At 38.6% G+C, this 24073-nt stretch overlaps 1 protein-coding gene across 1 annotated transcript in view; it reads right to left on the reverse strand.

Moving 5' to 3' along the window:
* Positions 1 to 16952: 16952 nt before the first annotated feature.
* The window catches only part of LOC123023748 (glycine receptor subunit alpha-3), a 49382-nt gene continuing 42261 nt past the window's right edge, over positions 16953 to 24073 (reverse strand). The window contains exon 8 of the mRNA XM_044430741.1: positions 16953 to 17303. Within this exon, the coding sequence (XP_044286676.1) occupies positions 17022 to 17303 (282 nt within the window). The 3' untranslated portion in view covers positions 16953 to 17021. The remainder of the gene's footprint in view (positions 17304 to 24073) is intronic.

The following is a 24073-nucleotide window of genomic DNA, read 5'->3' on the forward strand; positions in this document are numbered from 1 at the left end:
CTTTAAGATCCAGATCAGAGCAACAGATATGTTGCTTCTTCCACAGGGAAAGGATGTGGGAAGCTCTTATGGGCTGAATCAGATCAGTGTCACATCTCACATAGCACTGTTTTCTCTGCCTGGTGGCACCTTTCCAAACTTGGTGCATGCAGAGGATTCAGGCTCACTCCCTGGCATTCTAGCATGAAAATCTCTGCTGTGCCTACAAATCCATTGTTCCTTTTCTGTGATAGTTAAAATTATATTTAATAGTATTGTATATGCAAAGTATGTATACAAAAGTATATACAAAGTATTTTATGTGGAGATGCCTTTGAAGATACTTCAGAACCTGTAGCTTGTGCAGAGTGTGGCAGCCAGATTGATAACAGGAAGGTGGAAGACAAATTTTGGCCTGTTTTTATTGGCTGCCTTTTTCAAGGTGCTGAATTTTGACCTGTAAAGCTGCGCATGTCTCAGAACCACAGTATCTGATGGAGCATCTCTCCCAGCATGAGCTTACCTGCACACTGTGTTCATCACCCAAGGCTTTCCTCCATATGTCTCCTCTGAGGGAGACTCAGAAGGCGGCAACAAGGAACATGGCCTGCTCAGTGGTGGTCCTCCAACTGTAGAATTCTCTCCTCAGTGAGACCCACCTGGCATGACATTGTTATCATTTCAGCACAGGTTAAGATATCTTCTTAGGTATTTGGCTGCATATGATGAAACTTTTAATTAGGCCTTGCATGTTCTTCCTTTGGTTAAATTTGTTTTGAGATATATGTGTTTGTGTGCCTGTGTTGTATGTTTATTTGTTGGAATCTATCTATATTTTATAATGTATTTTAAGGTTTTTGATCTTTTCAAACCACCCAGGGAGCTTTGGTTCTTGAACGGTATTAAATGAAATGAAATAGTACAGAAAAAGAGCACCACGCCCACACACATACAATCTACATATATAGAAATTGCATTATATAGGAATACAGGAATATGCAGGAGTACATATTTTAAAACTAAACGGATATGAAATTCTTCCTTAAATATAATTCAGTTCTGGATCTTAACCTGTTGCTAATCCAACCGTATATTTAAGGCCAAGAAAGGCAAAAACATCCATTTTAACAGGCCACTTAAATTCAATGTTTTATTCAAACATGGCTTATTTTAGGGAGCTCCCTGGGTGAGATGCTGCAGGAGACACAAGATGCTGGGGAAAGCTCCAGGTTTTGGAGGGTCCATGAGCAAGATGGGTCCTCTCCCGCAGGTCTACGTTCTTACCCCCATTGCCACTGACGTTTTTTGCTACTCATCCTCATCATTGCCACTTCCTTGCTTGACAGGCAGGTGGAGATTCAGTGAGCAAGCGGGTGCCTGCTCCTAGTCCTTTTCACTGTTCTCATTCTCTGAACCAGAGCAGATGAAAAATCAGGTTGCAATGGTGGAGTGAGGAGCAAATCCAGGGTGTCCTCAATAGCACGCTCCTGCCCAACCATGCCAAGGGTCCACACTGGGAATATTTCTGGCCAGGCATATCCTCTGTAGCCAGAGGTGGAGGTCTTCAAGTAGAGCATTTTTGGTGCACTGGCAGAGAACTCCATGGTTGATCCATCCACGATGTCCTTTAATAGGTGGGGACAGAACAGGATGCCCTGGGATCCACAGAACATGAGGGTCCCTTGTTCACCTGGCATTCCTCAAAAGGCTTTTGTGGCTATCTCCTCTTCCTCAATTGCATCGGAATATTGCATATTCTGATTCTGTTATTGCTATATAAGAACATGCTGTCTGTTTTTCTGAATTCCTGAATATCCTAAACCAGTGATGGCAAATCTTTTAGAGACTGAGTGCTCAAACTGCAAACCAAAACCCACTTATTTATCACAAAGTGCCAAAACTACAATAAAACCTGAAAACTGAGGTTTTAAATTTAGAAAACACAACTCACAGCCAGTCCAAGCAAATATATATATATCCTTGGCAGCGCACTGACCAGCCATGCAAAAGCTCAGATGAATCGTAGCAAATGAGTCACAACTTGTGACATCATCGCCTGGTGCCACTACCCCTTTCCGAGCATGGGCATGGCCTCTATGTGCGCTGTTATCCGATGTTAGGATCCTGGGGCGATGCTGGAGCGACTTGGCTCACGTGCTGACTAAGAGAATGCTGCTTGCCCGCTGTGGCACGTGTGTTATAGGTTCACCACCACTGCCATTGACCCTACCCTGGTGCACACCCCTAACCCTAATAGAGGGTGAAAGTTCCATTGAAGAGAGGGTGATTTTGAAAAAGCCTTCTGTGAGTAGCTGTTTCTGCACAGCACATCATTTCTGCCCTTTCTAAACACATTCCAACCATCCAAATCATGCCAGGACATCTTTTTTCGCTACCCCTACCCCTACCCTGCTGCATACCCCTAACCCTAATAGAGGGGGAAAGTGCCCTTGAAGTGAGGGCGACGTTGGAAAAGCCTTCCATGAGTAGCGGTTTCTGCACAGCACATCATCTCTGCCCATTCCAAACACATCCCAACCTTCCAAATCATGCCAGGACATCTCATTTTGCTACCCCTAACCCTACCCTGGTGCACACCCCTAATCCTAATAGAGGGGGAAAGTTCCATTGAAGAGAGGGCAGTTTTGGAAAAGTCTTCCGTGAGTAGCGGGTTCCATACAGCACATCATGTCTGCCCATTCTAAACCCATCCCAACCATCCAAATCATGCCAGGACATCTCATTTTGCTAACCCTAACCCTATCCTGGTGCACCAACGTAGCTCTAATATAGGGTGAACATTCCATTGAAAAAAGAGCGATTTTGGAAAAGCCTTCCATGAGTAGCCGTTTCTGCACAGCACATCATTTGTTCCCATTCTAAGCACATTCCAACCATCGAAATTCTGCCAGGACACCCCATTTTTCTAAGACTAACCCAGTGATGGTGAACCATTTTGAGACCAAGTGCCAAAACTGCTGACCAAAACCCACTTATTTATCGCAAGGTGCCAACACTCCAATGAAACTTGAAAACTGAGGTTTTAGTGTAGATAACACAACTCACAATCAGTCCAAGCAGATATATATGTATATCTACATGCTTGGCAGTGCAAGGACCTGCCATGCAATAGCTCAGACAAGTCGCAGCTACTGAGTTGCAGCTTGTGATGTCATCGCCTCGTGCCACTTCTCCTTTCCCAGCATGCGCATGGCCCTTATGCGTGCTGTTATCCAATGGTCAGCTGCTAGGGCAAAGCTGGTGTGACTTGGCTTGCGTGCCGACTAAGAGGGCTGTGTGTGCCCGCTGTGGCACATGTGCCATAGGTCCGCCACCACTGTCCTAAACCATACTTAAAGCTTTCATATTGTTTACCATTATGATTGGTACACATTTATAGTCCTGAGTTACATTTTTTTCTCCTTCTGTTGTGGCTGCCTCGTTAAATCAGTTTCTCTGAGTCTGAAAAGGCTTTTGATATAAAGGCACACTCACAGTCCAATATTTTTTAGTTCTTCCTTGCAGATTTCCAGTGCTTCAGCAAAGTCATGGAACCTAAGGAGTAGCTTGGGGATTTGGTCCAAGAATGTCCCTTTAAGGGAATGTTAGAGGGACTGTACTGACTAGCTTTGCTGAAATAACAGATTTCTCTCTAATAATACAGTGGGATTTAAAATGCAGTTTGAGGATTTGTTGAAGGTGTGGTTATAAAATGGTCTGAAGAACCTGTGAATGTACAGAAAGGGCATTCACATGTTATGTGTCATCAAGTTGTCTCTGACTTAGAAAACTTCAACTTTTGCTACCATTATTGTCTTCTTCAGGTAGTCTTGCCTAGTCATGGTCAGCCCAAAGTATGACAGCTTCAATTTTGTCAGCTTTACTTCTAGGACAAGTTCTGAATTGATTTGCCTAGGACCCACTTATTCATCTTTCTGTCAGTCCAGGGTATTCACAAAGCTCTCCCCTAGTACCATATTTCAGATGCATTGATTTTGTGAACATCTTCTGATATTCTTTGGTGTGCTATAGTAGCCAGTGTATGTCTGCAATATGATTTTGTGTGCTTCTTCCTTTTCAGAAACTGGCTTGAATGCCAGGTATTTCTCATTCCGTATAAGATAAAATTCTTTGTGGAAACACCTTGAGCATCACTTTTCTTGCATGGAAAATGCAATGCTTTCACATGCAATGCTTCTGGCAGCATCCACTCATATCTAGAGATGTCAAAGGATTCAAATGAGTTTGGTTTTCAAAGAATCTGACCTGTGTAGAGTCTTCAGCAGACCATTTTTTCTGCATGGATTCTCAAGACTTTTAAAATTTTGTTTTGTGGAAGGATTCATGCATATTTGCACTTGCAGTAATGCATATTAATGCTGAGGTGCACTTGTGCTCATGTGCATTAGCATAAGCATGCACTTGCACAAATGTGCATTAGTGCTACTGAATGCACATTTGCATAAATGCACTTTAGCATTAATGCTCACTTATGCAAGTAGAAAGAATGACATCCCTAAGGCAAATATGATTCTGTCAATGACCAATGATGAAATAAGTGATACTGACAATCCATATGACTCAGGCAGAAGCATTTAACAAAATATATACAGCTCACAACTACTACTCACAACACATTACATGTTCATTTGAAGGGCTTCCTCACTTTGGAAACACTCTGAGGAATTGTGCAAGGGAGGCTGCTTGAAATAACACCAAAAGTACTAATGAGAAATACTGAGACACAGAGGTCATCTTCATAAGAAGCATATTTGAGCCACAAAGAAATGCTGGACGATGCAGAGGATAAAGTATTCTGCATTGTCAGTACAACAGGATGTAGATTAGCAGCATGACAATGTGTTTGCATCATGCAGCCTTATAGGATGAATGAACTCTCTCTGAGCCATTCACTCTTTGAATTTTTCAGATATTTGCTAAAGTTCATTTTTGTTTGAGCATGTCTCCCCCTGTCTTTACTTTCACCAGCAGATTTAGACAAAACTTTAGAAGCAGTGTCTTTCATTTGACATCTATAGGTTACAAACAGCATGAACTGAACTAATGATCTCTTTGAGATGTGGAAGTAGTATCTGCCAACATGAAGAGCTGAGGCTAAACTGAAACATCCCATCCTTCCCTTTCATTCAGAGAGATTCTGCTTTGCTACCCTTAGGGTGGCTTCCACTAACTGAGGCCTCAATGGCAGAACATTTGTTCACTGGTCTGCTTGTTTTGCCTGTCATCTCCTTACCAGGTCAAAGAAATCCCCTGCAATCTCCACTCCTCTCTGTGCTGAAATGTCTCTTTTCCTAGGTGAATGCTTCTCATGGTCTGCCTGAGTATATCTTCACTGGGAGCTTTGAAGTTGCAAAGTCATCTGCCTACCTCCCCCCTCCTTTTTTTCTTCTCTGAATCTGAAGAATCTATCTGAGGAGACTGTAATTTGACGGAGATGAGCCAGATCTCTACAATTCATGACATCTTGATTAGTCAAGGACTTGTTTAGGACCCCTAAATCCTGGACCTCAGCTTTGTCCATCCCTGGAAAGCTTTTGCATCTTCTCATCTTAGAAGAGAGATGCTAATCCTTTTTTTCAGACTGAGGTCATAATTCCAGGTATTCCATTGGTGGATGAGGCTGAAAACAAAAGAAATAGAACAGAAAATATGAACACTTGTTTTCTTTATGATTTTATGACTAGTCACATTTTTAGACTGGAGAAAAAACAGCACAAAAGCCAGGAAACTATCAAACCATATGTAGTTGGTGGGAAGGTACTAGATCAAGGAGATGAGTGATGGTCGCCTGAAGAATACTGCAGGACTCACCTGCGATCCTAGAGAAACCAGATTTGGCCCTTGTTGCTGAGTTTCCTCACCCTTAGTTTAGAGTGTTCCTGGAATTTTTCCTGCTCTGAATTTCCTATCAAGCTGGCCTCTGTACTGCTGACAATTACAGCATCTCTTCCATGGATCCCTGTTTGCATTCTCTATATTAACAATTTGACTTTTCAGTAGTCAGTGCTTAACTTGTGGTAACAGGTTGAGCAGCAGCTTGTAAAAATGGTAGCTTTTATTCCTGATTTAAAACAAAATATCTACAATTACATGAACACCATAGGCTGCACAAATCTTAACACCTCTGTCAGAAGAGCATTTTAGCAGTAGTGCTGGACACAGGAATAATACAATAAAGAAAAGGAGCGTAATCAAATTCATGCATGACATTTTTTCATTGAATTATACTGAAAAGAAACACTTCTAGACATAAACTGGCATTTGCTGTTGTCTAGACAGAACTTACAGGATGATCTGTTTAATAACCACAGACAAGTAATCAACAACTATTATATGCATTATTATTATTATTTTTTGCTGTCAACTTTTAAGGAAGCTTGGCTCACTATCACACAAGCTACTACATATAAGGTTTAAAATTCATGTTGAAAGCTTATGGCACAGTTTTTATGCAGCTCACAATTAAATATCCATAGAATGCTGAATGTCAGTCCCGTTCATCCATTGATATCGTTCTATCATATATCAACATTACAAACTCAAGGAATGAGCTCTTGCATATTTCACAGAAATGAATGTGAGGAAGTGTAATTATATTGAAGCATATCAAGAATACAGGATGAGCTAGGATTTCATGGCCTTTAATCCAAACACTTCCATTAGACTTATCTATGTTTTTACAAACCTTTCAAACCAATAATGGTTTAAAAAGCATCATGGAATATCTAGTTTGCCTATAGGCATTCTTTTGTAGCTTCTGTGAAGAAGCTTTCACAGAACACACACCTTGCGAAACCTGCAGGTACACTTTTTTATTTCCAAGAAGCTGAATCTGAAAACTAGATTTTTATGTTGTTTAGAAAAGAAACAAATAATACACCATTATGCTTGTTTAATACAATATTTTCGTCTAATTAATCATGGGCTTAAAAGTCTGCAGTTACAGGAGTATTATAAGAATTGATATGTAATTAATCTCAGAGAGGTATACATTCAAAACAACTTCTACCTCAGTCACACCAAAGTAGAATTTACATGTAAAGGGTTACTTTGTGCTCTTAATATGTCATTTCCTTGCACTTGGACTTAATTATTATATTAACCACTTTTTATCTAATAAAAATACAATGAAGTAAAAATACAATGTATATATTTAAAGTTAAAGATGCTTTATTTGTTTTCAACAGTGATACTCAATGGATAGTCATTAAAAGAGCAGTCCTATGGCTCCTAGGCAGCATCTGGTGCACTGTTGATTGTGGACCTTCCCTCTCACATACCCAGAAATGGAGAGGGAGAAAAGGGCATATGCTTATGGGTAGGGAGCTTTTGATATTTTAAATGGTGGAACAGAGGCAAAATCACCTCTGTCCTCCTCCAGCCCTGCCTGGCACTTTCCAGCAGGACACAGAATTATAGAAGGTTCTAGAAATGAAGTGTTCTGTCAATTGAGGAGGAATCCATAGGACTGCATCCTTACACGATCACTTACCAGTTCTGCAACAGAAAGAGACATAAAATGGAATAATGTTTGTCCCTTTAAGCCTAAAGTTCACAGGTATATTCTTTTGTTTTAAACAGCAGTCTATCTGATAGTAAACAGACAAAATAGTGCTTTTAAGCAAGATTTATAATTAATTGTTCCAAATATATAATACATTTATGATAATATTTATATCAATGAGAACTCAGTAACATAATATATATGATTAAATTAGTACTAATGGGAAAGTGTCATTTCTTGAGCCTCCACTTAAACCAGGGGTGCACAACTTCTCTCAACCTGAAGGCTGAATTCCATTTCAGAGAAGATTTGAGGGAGTTCATTTAAGGGAGTGGAGCAAAAAATAACAGCATATTATAGTTTAACCTTTGTACTCTTATATACTAATCCTTAGGAGAGGTATTTCAACTTTTAGCGTGAGGGGGAAATCCTACCAAGGCACAAGAGAACCACATAATTGGTGGTCAGGTGATAGATGCTTGGACCAGAGAAGGGGGTTGAAGACAGAATGTTGGGGGCTGGATTGAGATAGGGGGCACCTCAGACCTGAGATTTTGTACCCCTGGTTCAAACAAAAATATCTGCAGTCAAAAGTCTTCAGGTCATATTAACTACTTTGCTTTGTATTTGGGTAGTATTTAAACCACATCTCTTTCTTTCCACTTGGGCAAGTTTCATGAGAATGAGAAGCAACAGCAAATTACTGTTATAACTGCAAGTACAGCCACACAACATTGTAGGCCCTGGATTTAAATGTGTACTAAGCTGACAAGCTGCAAGCTGTTTTAAATTCAGGAAAGCTGCATTAGAATGCAATCCAACATGATTTTTTTCAGTCATGAAATTCTTCCTCATTCCTTGTGAAGATACTCCATGGGTGAATGCTGAAGTCAGGTGGATCTCAAAAAACCCATAAAAGGAGCAGATCCATTTCCCAAAAGTAAGATTAGATTGCAGTCTATAGTCCACCTCCAGGGTATCTGTCAGTTTTGTGCACAGCCATTCATTGGATGCTACCACTTGCTGCCAAATTAGACCATTTGTTCATCTAGCCCAGTTTTGTCTACACTAACTGGCAGCAATTCTCTAGGGTTTCTTTTAGGGATCTTTGACATCACTTTCAGTTTGACATCTACAACTGGAGATATCAGGGAATGAAGCTTGAACATCCTGCTTGCAACATTTATGCTGTGCAATGAATGTATAGCCTGCCTCCCAGAACATGAAGCTGCAGTTTTCTTCTCCAGCACTTTTGATGCACAGAGGGTAGTGCTGAGAATGTGCTTCAGAACTGGGTTTGCCTGTCCCTCAGAAAGCTGTTCAAATACTTAATATTTGCAGTTACATGGTAGGGAACACTTCAATGGGTGATTCTTTTGTCTTTGGTTCAGGGAGAAACAAAATTGAATAGCTCTCTGCCATCTAAGTAGTCCAGAAGGAGGACCTTCCATAGATTGGGAGTAATAAGTTGTAATTCTTCATGGAAATCTAACCATGGTTTACTCTGAAATCTACTTTCCACTGTACAGTCATATGCTCAAATGAATTGTTCTCAAAGCAACCTGTGTCACCTTCTTGTTATCATTCGTGCTTTCAGTGGACTTTCCTATCTTTACCTACCCAGTGGGTGTCCAGCATAAGTGTAACAAGCTACTGCACAGCCTCTATACTTATATAACTCCTGCAATGCCGGATCAGGTGCTGAGGCCTGTATGTCCCAATTTAAAGCACCTGTTTACTGAGACCACAACAAATAAGAGTGTGTCAGAAAAATTAATATTTTTTTAGGGTAACTGACCTCGACAATCATAATTCAGAATTGAATATGTCTCTACACTTCCATATTAAATAGAAAGTGCTCTTGAGTTAGTAGACTTTACAACATGCATTGGTCGTATAGTTAATTTATAGGAGGCAGAAGCAAGATGCATACGTTAGCCATGAAAAAGGCCAAGTTTTAAGATAAGCAGTCAGGGTTCCTCTCAGGTTACCCACAGAGGTATGTTTGCTGGGCATGCAAAAGAACTTTCCTGTGTTCCCTCAAGGACTACTATTTGCTAAATAGAAGACTGATTGAAGAAATTAATGACAAGTGGAAATTCTGTTATACCCAGTATAATTAATATGATGTAAAAGGAAGCTCTTTAAAAAGTTGGTGAAGTTATTGGAAAAATTGTTGGTATATAGAACAATAGTTCTCTTTTTTCTGAGCTTCCATAAAATATTGAATGTCAGAAAGTTAGACATTTCTGGTCTCTTTGAAATTCGTGGGTTAGAATGTATAACCCATTGAACATATTTGGTCAAAATCCCTTGGCAATTATATATATATTCTATTCTATACATATATTCTGTATTCTATTCATGTTAAGGAAGCAATATTTTTTAAAAAAGAACTACAATTTTCTCTCTCTCTCTCTTGGACTTTAGAAAAGTAAAAGCTTATCTATTTGATTTGGCATTTTAAAATATGTTTAGCATGACTATTTTTTTCAGTTGTCATGTTTTTGTTTTTATTTATTTTAGGGTTTTACTGATTACATCACTGAACATGAGAGCCAGTGCGGTGTAGAGATTAATAGAGCAGGACCGAGACTCAGGCGATCTGGGTTCTAGTCCCCGCTCAGCCATAGAGCCATCTGGGTGACTTTGAGCCAGTCACTCACTTTCAGCCCAACCTACTCACAGGCTTCTTAAAGTAGGAATAAAATTGAGAGCAGCAGGAGGAGAAAGATGTTAAGCCACTCTGTTTTTTTTAACAGAAAAAGGCAGGATACAAAGCTAATAAATACATAAATAAACGAACATGGCCTTGATTACTTTTTAGTGGAAATGGAAGTGTATAAATGTGAATGATCTCTGTGTCTCTCTGTGTCTCTCTGTCTCTTGCTATCTGTCTGTCTATCTAATCTTCAGACAGTTTGCGCTTTAACCTCCAGGATTCCTGATCACTGACCAAGCTGCCAGTGGCATCTGACAGCTACAGTCCAAAACATCTGGAGACCTACTTTCTGTCCACCCCTATCTAGGACAACATTGTGTTTCCAACAAAGAACAGTTGAAATGACTCCTTTCTAGATAATGTAGCTTATACAAGGGTCTTCAGCAAATCCCACTCAAAGCAATGGGCACTGTGCAAGAATGAGAATGGTGCTAAAACTAACTGCATTCCCTCCCAACCTTGCTTGCAGATGGTGAAATGGCACTACAGTTTCTGTCAGTGCTTTAAGAGAGTCATGCTTACCATTCCTTTGTCTGTCTGTCTGACCTCTTCTCCCAACCTTCAAAATAAATTTATTAATTTTAATCAACATGTTGCAACACTGCAGAAAATTTCTTCCACAATTTTGATCATTCTCATTGCATTGACGGAAATAATTTCAAAGCTGAAATTTTTGAAGACATTCTCATTGGTTGGGTTCACGATTCTTCTACTCACCTTATTTAGGAGGTGGGCAAGGAATGCATATTTTTTCTACAATCATGTCTTCAGCAACCACCTCAAGTTCCTACCTTTCAGTTAAAGGCCAGGGAAATATATCATGAGATGATATCTACCATCAGTCTTTTTCAGATCAGGAAACACAGGCAGCCTGGGAGGCTCCAGACCAATCAAGAGAGAGACAGAAAAAACCCACACACACGTGCACAGAGCTATCTACCATCTTGCATTGATTAGATCAGTCACCAAGAATGCCATGTCCTGAGGCAGAGTGTAGCAAAAGTCTTTTTTTGGTTGTCTGGCTGGGAAGAGGACTTTCAGGAAATTGGAGGCCAGATTTTGGCACAGAACTACCTGCTTTTTCTCTTGGGAGGATGCAGAATGGGGGGCGCCCTGCCAGCATAGTCAATACTATTGCTACTGGTAGTGGCAGCACAAAACCCACAAAAACCCTTTGGAAAAGAGAAAGACATCATGCTACAACCCTGCCAGTGGTGAGCACTTCCGGTGGAAAACTGTTGGAGAAACTTTCTTCCCCCTGGAGGAATTCAATGAAATTGTCCTTCCAATTTTTTCTGCCCATCAATTGGATTGACAATTTGAGAGGCTATTTATGCACAGCTGTAAATAGAACAGTTGCCCAGTTGCCTAGGCAATGCAGAGACTTTCTGTGTTGGGAAAGTGGAAAGCTTGCCTAGTCAGCTAGGCAGTGTGGGGACTTCCTAGTCTTCCTGTAAAGTACTGATTTTTTGGCAGATGGCACTGATCCTCATGGCTGTGAACAGCCACACGCCCAAATTATTTCAAAAAGGAAGGTATTCCAGCTCTTTTTAAAGAGGACTTTCATGTCACAGTAACCTTCAAACTCACCCTAGGTTTTATTTTGCTGATTCTTTATGTCAGACCTCACAGTAACACCATTTGAAGGATCATGTTCAATAAATCTTCCCAAAAGTGAGTCTTACATAAACTTTTTAAAAAACTTTTTCATTCTATTAAAATCATTTATCCTCGGCTACTGGACTTTCATGAAGGTATACTAAATCTATTACAAGCGCTAATTCAAATATCAAAGACTGTAATACCATTCCTAGATTTATTTATGCTAGGTTGTCATATGCCTGCTGGTATTTTGGACTTTTTAAAAATAGGCACTAGTGGGTTGCTGGTATTTATTTTTTTTTTGTGGCATGAGACAACATAAAATTTCTTTATCATTCTCTATTGCAAAGGAAATGAGTGGGATGAATTAGACATCATGCACTATAAATACATTTTACTATCCCCCAGCCTATCCATTTACAAAGAATTTACATTCAGTGCAAAAACAGTGTTGGGTGTGCCACTAAAATTGTTACTTTGCTTATATCTTTTGCTCAAATTAAACATATCTTTAGGTTGGATTACAGGACATATTTTCTCAGCATCTAATTCAGCAGTTTTCACAGCTCTTGAACTGAGAAATGTAGGATCCTCTCAGTGTGGCATTTTTTTTAACCTCCAGCATTTGAAATCCATCACTTTTGCCCTAGATGGAAAGTGGAAGTATCAGAAGAGATGGAATGTTGCATCACATCTAATACCCTGCTGTAATACAAAACATCTCTGGCCAATAATATCTCCAATAGTTAAGTCAAACAATTTATATGGAGTTAAATAAGGATCTTCCCAAAGTATTCCTTCTCTCTGTAGCTAGTGGAAAAGTCCAAGGGAAACCTCTAATGATACTTCCATTTTTCTTCTTTGAAAGTAGTTGAATCATGTAGAACAAACTGTCTACATAACTTTCTTAGATGCAGGAGGTTTGCATAGTCCAAACTATAGTTGTACAAGTATTTGCTTCTGTTTAACAGCGTAAAATCCTTAATCCACGTGTTGGTCTTCCTGAAAGCCAATTCAAATATACATAATTGAGGTAGCATAGACCTCACATGTGGGCCTACCACCTCAAATTTCACACAAGAATTTTCCCCCCAATATCAAGATAAAAGCCATATTCAATTTGTTCTTCATACAGGACAGTCTTTTTTTCCTTTTCCTTTCTTTTTCTTTTCTTTTTTCACTTTAGAGGCAGGACAATCACGTAAGAACACTTTTGCTTCCTCTGTTTTTCAGTAATCTGAGTAACTAGCTCTATATCATACAGAAATAGTCCAATATCATGTTTGTTAATTTGCCACATCAAAGTAAAACTTCAGTAGTGAGTTGTTCTCCAAATGGGTGCATTTTCTCTGCAGGATCTACTACCTAATAACAAACCACTGTTGTGCTTTAGCTATGGGCGCAAATTTGCTATAGATTATTCCTCTCATTATAGAGCACCTATACTACACATTTGCATTTGTTTATGAGGGAAATATACAGGAGCTGCAAATATAAGCAGCATGCAAAGAATTCCTTTCCTTCATGCTTGGGTCAGTCTTGCTGAATTTGTGATTTTCCTTTTCACTGATTCACTCTCTTCAATGCCCTATTCGGTTTCAACTTTGGTTCGCCATGTGGTATGGTGAGGGAGAATGGGGAGGGTGGTGTACAAACAAACATCCGCAGAAGCTCAGAGTCATCATGACTGCACGTGTGACATAGTGGAGAGAAGGTTGGACTGGGGCTTTGGAGATCCAGGTTGTAGTCCCCGCTCAGCCATGGAACTCACAAAATGGCTTTGGGCCAGTCACTGACTTCCAGCCTAACCTACCAGAGGGTTTTATTGTGAAGAATGGAGAGGAGAACCCTGTAAGTTGTGTTGGGTTTCTTGTGAGTGGATGAGGGATGTAGGCTATAAACGTAATAATGCTAATAGTAATAATAGATCTAGCCATATGTTTCTTTTCTTTTCTTTTCTTTTCTTTTCTTTTCTTTTCTTTTCTTTTCTTTTCTTTTCTTAATTGTAGGAATAACATCATAGTTTTACTGGTTGAGGCTTTACTGGTTCAAGAGAAGACAGATGACATGCATGACTAGATGCATATGATGTAGGAATCCATGTATAACTTCATTGACTCTGTTAAGCCTTTCCACACAACTATCATACAAATCAATTTCAGACTGCACAGAGTCTGGACTGAGTCAAGGAATCTGAGTGGAGGATCCTCTTTGATCCTATGGGTGAAACAAGACTGTTTTGCAACTAAAGTGCAAGTTCTTTTAAAAATGTAAATGGCATCATCTGGGGTGACCTGGACATTAATGGGATCAGAGCAGGCGTGAAACAGGGATTTAACCCTTCCCACCCCTACTGTATTCCTGACAGAAGTCTCTCTTCTGACATTAGTATTTGCTTTGGTGGTGGCAGCTGTAGGATCTTGATTAATTCCATGGATTATTTGTAGCTTGGCCCTGTTACCTGTCTTCTTCTGTAAAGGAAGAAAGGAAAAGGAAGGGCCTGACCTTCTGGGGGTCTGGCAGGGTAACACTACCTAGGTTATTTCAGGAAAGAAGGAAAAATGAAGGAACAGGACAAAGCCTTCATTTTTCTGGCGATTCACCAGACTCCAGAGCACTTTTGTCCACCAACTTCTTTCCTGGAAAACTGGGATGAAAGAATGGGGACAAAAGGCTTCAGTGTTTGTACTCCACAAAAGCTTCAATTTGACTGGATCATGTTTCTGCTCCTCTTTGAAAGTAAGAAGTAAATGTCTGCTCAGTTGAAAATAAGACTTGTTACTATATTTGATCCCAGAATTTAATGCTTAAAAGCCAATGCAAATGCTTTGTCCCTTTTTCCATAAGCCCATCACATAATCTGAAATTTATAAAAGATATAAAAGGAATTGTACAGTTCTAAAAATAAAAATGAGTTTCCATAATTTAATATTCAGCCTAGTACCATGATGTATATTTTGTTAAAGAATATTGAAACTGCTTTCAAAGTAATGTTGTTTTGTTTTGCTTTGTTCCAAGTTATGTTCTAGTGCTTATCTAATAACAATCTTTTGATTAATAGCAATCATTTGGCAGAATGTTATTAGTATATGTGAAATTTAAAGAACTTTTACCAATGGATGGGAAAAAAATCCATCCTAGGTGTAATTAAAAGTTAGATTTAAAATGTAAATCTAAAAAGATAGATTTAGACTATAAAAGTTAGATTTAGAATGCATTCCTTCTTGGACATTGTCATTTGCACAACAGTAAAGGAAATTTTCCAAATTTCATCCATTTAACATTTATGAATTTCTTTAAAAACATCTGTTCATTCTTGCCATTGGGGATCTATTTAGCTCCAGCCACTAACAAAACAGTCCCATAAAATAATTCAGACAAATGTCAAGCATGCAGTCTTAAGTTCCTTTTCCTGACAGTATACACTTTTATTTCTTTTGGACATTTTGCTACCCCGAGATACATTGGTTAGCTTGGGGTAGGAAAATGTTTCCAAAAACATTTGTGTATATTTTTACTTCTTCTGTCAGTGAAATATAGGACCTACAAGCTGGCTTTAAGAACATTTATTAGGAAGTCAGTTAAATTGTTTTCAAGGGTTTCCTCTTGTGTTGCTTTCAAATGCTGGACCGCACTTTCCATTGAGTTGTGACTTGATTCTACTTTTTTGGCATCCGTTGTTGGAATCATTTTAACTTAGTTTTAAAAGATTTGTTTTGGTATGTTGCTTTTACTGCTGCACTGTGTTTTGTCAGATTATGGATTTATGTTTCATAAACCACCTTCCTTGTATCAGAAAAGTTGTATACAAATGCTATAAATAAATAGAAAAGACAGGGAATGATCCTGGGGCCCCTAGACGTTGTCTTTGTGGCTTCCTGGCTCAAAGCGGGAGGCAGGGCTTGGATCCTGGAGTTGAGAATTGCCCCTCGCTTGCTTGCAGCCAGCACTGAAAGAACTGCTCCTACTGGAGTCTGAGCTCAGGAAAGCCAATTCAGAGTGTGGTCAAGGGGGGCATTTTGGGGGCGATGAGAAGCCTGAAACTGCTGCAGCCTCCTTCCCACCTCCCCTGAGATGTTGTTGTCAGATGGCTGGAAATGGCTACCTCATGCAAATGCAGAGTAGAAGAGCAGTGTGATGAAATTCTGCACTGGAGGAGTGTTAGCCTCTGAGTTTGGTAGCTTACACTCAGCTCCAGAAGATTTTACCCTTAGTATATTAGGTCATTAATTCACTTCTCATAATTCCTATAGGGTTCAGCACACGTAATCTTCTCCTGTCTGTGCCCAGTAGCCTCTGGGGCCTTGAAGATCATTGTACTCAGTTGTGTGATTTGGAGTATCTGGCTTCAAAGCACAACATGTAAGCTAAGTGCCAGGAGCTAGTGACCTGTCAAGTGAAAAGAAGGCCTAGCCTGCTGACTCTTACACTTCTGCATGCTATAAAGTGTGATAAGATATTTCTGTATCTGGAATAGAAATCCCATCATTGGCGAAGGCTTATTACTTGTGACATGGCTGGCAATCAACAAACTGCTTATTCTAGAGCAGTATTGAAGCATTGCTGGAACATCAGTGGGAGCTTGTTGCGTCATTTGTGGATTGCATCATTATGAAGTAATTTGTGTGAAGTTCCTTTTTGTAACATTAGCCTAAAATGTGTCCTGTGTTTATTGCACATGTCATTGGCAGTGCCCTGAATTTCTAGAAAGCATGCTTCCTCATCTGAAACAGTTACATTTTCAGAATCAAGGCCAAAAGTAAACATTTGCTAATATAATTTAAAGGATACATAAAAGTGTAGTTAGTTAGTCTGTCAATATGGCACTTATCTAAAGACATTTGGGACTCCCCATTTAATAGATTTTAAAAATACAATTGAATTAAAAATTGTAGCAAGGAACATCAAAGAATATGATACTATTATGTATGTATAAACTTGTTGGCAGTAGAGTTTTAGTCTAGAATGCTGTGAATTAAGTTTGCAAAAGAATAATTTTAGTAATTACAAGTAGAAATGCAGTTGTAGTAAGTACTGTATCTTCACTGGATTTCATTCTTCTATCCCTTTGTGACTTTGCATAGCAAGTCATATATAATTTCTTTCCTCCATGCCTTTATAAGACAGTCAGTATTTGTATACTGAGTTGTACCACAGTAATTGAAAACCAGAAGTAGTAAAGCACTGGAAACCTTAATCTTTTTTTTGGTGAATGTCCTCATGCCTTACGATCTTGTAGATGACCCAATAAAAAATGTTGAATATCAGAAAAGCTAATGGAAAACAGGCTCGGGAGATGGTGTCAATTTTCTTGGCTCGATCAATGAATACCTTCCTCATTTCTTCAGGGGTTTTTGGTACAGGCTGAACTGGATTATTTGGCCCCTTTGGAGCCACTCCATCCTTTGCTTGTATACATGGCGGACCCATTCCGTAGCCTGTGAAGCTGAACCGATTCTCCCTTATGTCATCATCCTGTTAAAAAACAAACAAAAACCATGAAAGTTCTTCATCTGGTGAGTCTAAAACCCCACATCTTTATGCCAAACCCTGTATTCCAAAATATTAGCTATAACCCAGCAACCACGGTGTGGCTTCTCAATATCTTTTCTTCCATTTTGAACACAATTCTGCAGTCATAAAAACCTATTGACCACTGTCTACCTAAAAACTGTGAAACTGTAATGTCTGCCTTTGCCATATGATGGCCAAGGAGTATCACAAACCACCCTTAGGGTGTATTCACATGTGCATCTAGAAAGAACCTTATTGGGTACAGCTCGGCAGGACGTAGAATGGGGTTACTCAATGCATTGAAAGAACAATATACTAAGATTGCTCCTCTTCCAATGAGCATGAAGACTGAGCTTGCATTGGAACCATGCTGCTAGCTGGATATATTAAAGTGCCATCAATCATACAATAGATGCCCCATTAAGTTAAAAAAAGAATGGAATGTTGCTGGCACATTTGAAACCAAAAATTGTATATATGCCAGATAGCACTTTAAAAGGGCACAATAATAAAGGAAACTGTGTGTGTTGAAATAGGAAAACTATGAAATAAACTATGAAACTATTTCAACATCCCTGGATATGTGTAATGTCAAAGCCTGAAGTATTATAGGAAATATGGCACTAAAAGACCAGAAATCTTTGAATGAAAAGTGTAGTTTCATATATATATTATTGAGCAAGACAGGCCCTTTGGCCCTTTGAAAAAGCTTTTGGGGGCAGAGCTAAAAGTCAAATCCTGGAAAAACGTCTGCGTGCTTATTGTAATACCTATTAGAAAATCTGTCATTTGGAACTGATAGGGGAAACTTGCCCATTTTGGCATACATTTATCTTATCATTCTCTTATTTGAGTCTTGTACTGTCAGTGTCATTGTCAACTGTTGTTTCCTCACCATTTGTTCTCATCATGTGAAATATTAGATAGATATTTACAAATAGATGAGTCCTCTGTAAGTTCCTCTTATAGAAAAAAGCTGATCTGCAAGAGCACTAATTTTCCTTGTAGAGAGGAGAGGGGAAACAAAACTTAACTTGTGTGTTTAGTGTATAAATTCAATTCAGTGTTTTCCATGTGTTTCAATGGAGTAGATTAAGAATAGATTAAAGGACAAGTCTTACATTAATTTTGCCGTGAGATCACAGGAGAGCATTTGTCATATTTTTTGTTTCTTTGTTTAATTTCAATGCACCTTTATGTGATGGGATCTGGTATTTGTCCTGGTATTTAGCCTCATTAACAAGTAAAGCTAGGTCCAGTGTATTAAATAAAACTTCTGATGAGATCACATACCTATCAAATGAGACTGAAATCTCACCCACTATTGAACTTATCATATTCACTATGCAATCCTATACAGTGGCGTTTACTCCTAGGGTAGTGGGTAAACAATTAAATTTTAAAAGGTAATGTATGATTATATCAAATGATATGTAACAGTTAAATATATTTTGGCAGGATTAGGAACAAAAGAAAGGGGAACAGTCTAACTTTCTCTAAACTGCATGCTTAGTTTACAGCTGAAATTAAAACTGTTTTATGTAATGTATACAGAATAATTCAACAATAGCAGAAAATTGCTTTCAAATCCTGCAGATGGAGCCAAATCATGTAAAACAGTGTAAACCAAATAACTGATATCTACTGCTAACTGTGTTCAAAAACATATACATACTCTTCGAATGGTTTTGCTGCAGCTGTTGCTGCACCCTGGACAAACAAAAAGAAATGAAAAGTGAATACAACATCAAGAAATGAATAAGCTATGAATTACTCACAAATGAAGATTACAAAAGTACAACATGATGTAAGTAAGATGAAAGTGCTAATTGATATGAAAATTATAATATTTAAAATTCAAGGGGAAGAAAAATGTCCTACAACTCTCAACATACTCCAGCTGGGAGTTTGAGTTTTTTTCTGTCTAAATGATCATAGATTGTACTCTATATTAAAACAAGGCCTAATCTTGCTTTTATTTCAGTGTCTGTGGAATAACATCCTCATTGTTGTTATTCATAGTCTAGACTAAATGAATGAACATGGAGAAGAAATGGCAAAAATATTGACCCTACTGATTCAAAATCTACGTTAGATCGTTTAGGAATGCATAGCAGTGTGATTCATTTTACCATATGACTAAAGCTAGTACCATTCTGAATAGAATTTAGTAATTGCAAAACTAAGCTCAAAAAAGCCAGTCTATTCATAAGTGCTCTTTATTATTATTAATTAAACAGTTCCTTCTTAATCACAACATTTGATCTAAACATGTTGGATGAAGTCAATTCTGGATCTAGACTCCACCAAAACTTCTCAATTTGAATTGGCATCTAGTAACATTTTATAATGGCAACTTAAAGCTATAGAATGCTATTCTGTGCCTACCCATCCCAAATAGTTGTTAGATCAGTGGTGATGAGAAAGAAGATCTTAGATGTTTTGGATTTCAACTTTGTTCCTGGCAATTACTTATGGTACTAGGACCACCTGGAATGTCTGGAGATTCACTTTCTTCCACCCCTGTGTTATATCAAGGCATATGTATATATGTGCTAGATGTTTTGGTCACCATTTTGCTTGCGTATCTGGAAACTAGAATAAATTTGAATCCTCCATATCCAAAACTGATTTGAATATATTCAGGGATCACTCACTAATCTACCTTTTCCATATCAGAGGGATAAAAACGGCAGAGATTTCTGCAGAAACGTGGTGGAAGTGATTATGAGCTCAGAACTCTTTCTACACTGAGGAGAAGATCTGATTTATCCTTTGGCCCCAGAATGCCTTCTGCGTTGTAAGAAACCTAACTATTAACATGATTTTAGATTATTTTTCCAGAAACAGATCTTTGCATATTTTATTGACATGAATCAGTTATGATTAAAGAAGCACTGCCCATTTTTCTTTAAAAAAGAATATAGTTTTTTGAAAGGTTTGGAAGTAATGAGTTGGGCTGCTGACTTTGCATGTCACCATTGCTGTGCAAAATATCCAGCTATAAAATAAGTAAAGGAATTAATTTCCTTTAGCTTCTTGACCATGGTAGTTTTGGTTTTATGCATACTTTGATCATTTATTCTTCTTTGGAATAACATATAGCCACTTTAGTCAGTACATGAAATTACAGTGAGAAGATAGACTGTGAACTTTTCTGCAGTTTATGATTATAAACATTACTTTGCAGTGTGGAGTTTTTCCACAGGAAGTTCTTGATCTTCTCATCTACTTTTAGCTTCATGAAAGCACTGAGATCAGAGCTCTATACAAAAAGTTCTTCCTTTTCTATTTTTCTGCTACACAATGTCTAGGTGACACTGTACTATAACAGAATTGTGCAAATACAATAGGAGAAAAAGTGCAGTTTTCTATGTTGGAATTCCATCCTTCATTTCCCCCATTATTATTTTTTAAGTAGGGGAAATGTTTTTGGAAAAAAAGAAGAGAAAATGGAGGATTATTACATCATCTAAAGAACTCCTAACCAACAATAACTTTATCAACAGCACAAAACACATGCCTTATTTAGAAAAGCCACCATGCTCTGTATTTTGCAGAAAGCATTTTGGCAATATCTATATAAAATAAGCATGCCTATGAATGTTTTAAAAGCTTACCTGGTGATATATTGTTTCCATTACATTTGACAAGTGAAAACTCTTAAAAACAGTAGTCATGTGCCTCAGGTAGCTCAGAGGACATGTTGGGCCAAAACAGACATTCTTGTAGAACTGTGGCATGGGGGCCTGATGCAGATCTTTAAAGATCTTCATAACCCTGTGGTAGAGTCCGATCAATCTTTACTGGGTTCCCAAATAATATAATGTATCTACAACTCTAATGCAAAAAGATCACTGCTAGACTGAGATTTAATTTATGCCTGTTGTGGTCCACATTGATGGTCCCAAAGATTTGGGACCTTTGAACTGGGCTGTATTTCCTTCTGTTTCTTCTAATTGCCAGAGATTTCTTCTAGACTTCGTAGACAAGCACTGGTACTGGCAGAGCCAGAAACACCTTCTTTAGTACTTCTACAGTGTTTAAAGATGGCTCAGTCAGCTTCCCCATCATCTGCAGTAGCTTTTGAGGAATGCATGTGAATCTTTACAAGAAGGGGCACAACGAGAGTGAGCCAGGCCACATTATGTCCTAATACAATCAACATGCGTGGAGCATAATCATGCCCCTGTCAGGTAAGTGAAGTTGGAGACATCATCAGCTGCAGCAGCAAATGCGAGGAGATTGATTTTCTGGACTCTGGGACAGTTCACATTAACTCTTATTTTTCTATGCATTTAGTGAGAGCCCGGTACTGCTTTTAGATTGCATCAATCCCAGAGTCTACAATTCTGCTCATGTAACCTTGAAAAGGTGTATCTTGGAATAGGTACAGAAAAGGTCAACAGAAATTGTCAAAATGCTGGATCAACTCCCCTATGAGAAAAATTTGCAATGTTTGGGGCTGTTTGGCTTTGAAAGTAGGCTAGTAAGAAAAGACACAATAAAAGTATACAACATGATGAATGATGTGGAAGTTTTCCTCCCTCTGATGGTAATTATAGACTAGGGGGCATAACTCAGTGGTTCAGTAATTATTTTGCATGAAGGAGGTTCCAGGTTCAACCTCTGGCATCTCCTGGAATGACTGAAAGGTCTCTGCATGAAAATGGGGTGCTGCTGTCAGTGTTGACAGCACTGGACTAGACGGACCACTGGTCAGTTTCAATATAAGGCAGCTTCACAGGTTCCTATTGTTTTTATGAATGCAGTGGAGTGATCCCATAAAACTAAATGGTAAGAAATTCAGTTGAGTTCTCTTAACCCAAAACAAAGTTAAATTTCACAGATTATGTAACTGCAATAGGATGTAGGGATGGCTGTAAACTGACATGTGAAAATCAGGAATAAAGATTCATGGATGATAACTCTATCAATGGCTACTAGTGATGGCAGTTATACATTACCTTCAGGATTAGTGGACGTACGTCCCAAACACAAGTTGCTGGACCTCCCAAAGGCAGCTTGTTGGCAACTATATGAAATGAATGCTATACTAGATAAGCCTTTGGCATGTCTCTCCTTATGTTCTTAATTCCTTCATGGTGCTGATGATATTGTGTTTGTAGAAGTCTCTAGATGTATAATTTTTTAGATCTATTAATAATATATTCCTCTTTAATCTATGCTTTGAAGTTGAGCAAAAACAAATGTTAATTTTGTTTGATTAAATGACTGTCACCAATTTTGATTCCAATATGAGGCACAGATGTATCTTTCTATCATACCATGTATAGTAGTACAACAAATAAGTAGTATGGATGTTCACATGGAAAGACATTAGTTCAGACAAATGACTAGGTCTTTGTTAATGACTGGGCATCATGTTATGACAAATGGGACATCTTCTACATAGTTTACCCTTAAATTTATATTGTAGATTTGAGGCAAAGTCCCGTCTATGTGTTCTGTACTTCTCAAGCCATTGCTACGCCACAATGATGCATTGATTTCATTTCCATCAAGTACTCCCTCATAAAACTTCCATCAAAATGGAAGGTGGACCACAAAGAAAACAAAAAGGGGAAAGATGGGGAAAAAGATATGATTATCAGTGGGGGGAAAAGTAATCAAGCCAGTCTAGCAATGTTTTTGCTATTTGAAGAGTGAAGTCCAATGGCATTTAGAACTTCAACTAACATGTTTAAAACTTCTGAAAGGTAAATAAAGGCTATTAAGATAATAGCCTTAGAGCAAACTATCTTTTTTTCCCAACACAAGTACAAAGTTAGTATGCATGCTTGCTTCTTTTAAAGTGGAAATGTCAACACGCAAAACAGTATCTGTGTATATCAATTATGTATGAAACATCTCCAGCTTGCTCCCTGCACTCTCTTGTAAGAGCTTTTAAAAGGGCAAAATGGGTGTAAATTGTAGATGTATTCAGCCTAAATATATTTAGATCCAGCTCAAAGATATAGTTTATTAAGTGGTTGGATTCAGATTTAACTGAATAGAACTGGACTGCCTGTAAGAGTTCTCCACCGCCTGCTCTCCATAACAGTTCACCCTGAGCTCCAGATACAATGCACAGAAGGTTAAGAGGCACTGCTGAACGGGGTAGGCTGTGGTGTGGAGATGAGGAATTTCCTCTGAAACTCAAGTTGAGGCAACTTCTGGGAGTGCAGCTCCATTAACAGAAACTGCTTCCACTTGATTTTTGGAGATCTCTCCATTCTGCATCATCAGAGCCCACCCATTCAGGAAGGTCTTCCCACTATACGTGTAGCATTTCCAGGGGATTGGAGGCATGGCTAGAGGAGCATGAGCTTCAGCCAGCCCAGTTGCATGCTCATAAATCTGGATCCCACTCAATGGTTAATAGAAAGGCAGAAACCAAACTTGTAGAGAGGACTACAGAATGCAAGGACTTCACATTAGCAGTAGATCTAATCTTCAGTGTTCATTTTTCACATACCATGGTATCTGATATTGAACAATCTGAGTTTTACATCCACTAATATTTAGTATTTTACATTTTACATTACTGCAATGCTGTCTACATGGGGCTGCCTTTGAAAATGATCCGGATACTTCAACTAGTCCAGAATAGGTCAGCAGGCCTGCTAATGAGGACTGGCTTTCATGGACACATCATGCTGGTCCTGCACAGGCTACATTGGCTGCCAGTTGCTTTCCAGACCCAATGCAAAGTGCTTATGATAACATTA

The sequence above is a fragment of the Varanus komodoensis genome, unplaced genomic scaffold (genome assembly GCF_004798865.1).
Source record: "Varanus komodoensis strain SLA01 unplaced genomic scaffold, ASM479886v1 scaffold21, whole genome shotgun sequence".
Taxonomy (NCBI): Eukaryota; Metazoa; Chordata; class Lepidosauria; order Squamata; family Varanidae; genus Varanus; species Varanus komodoensis.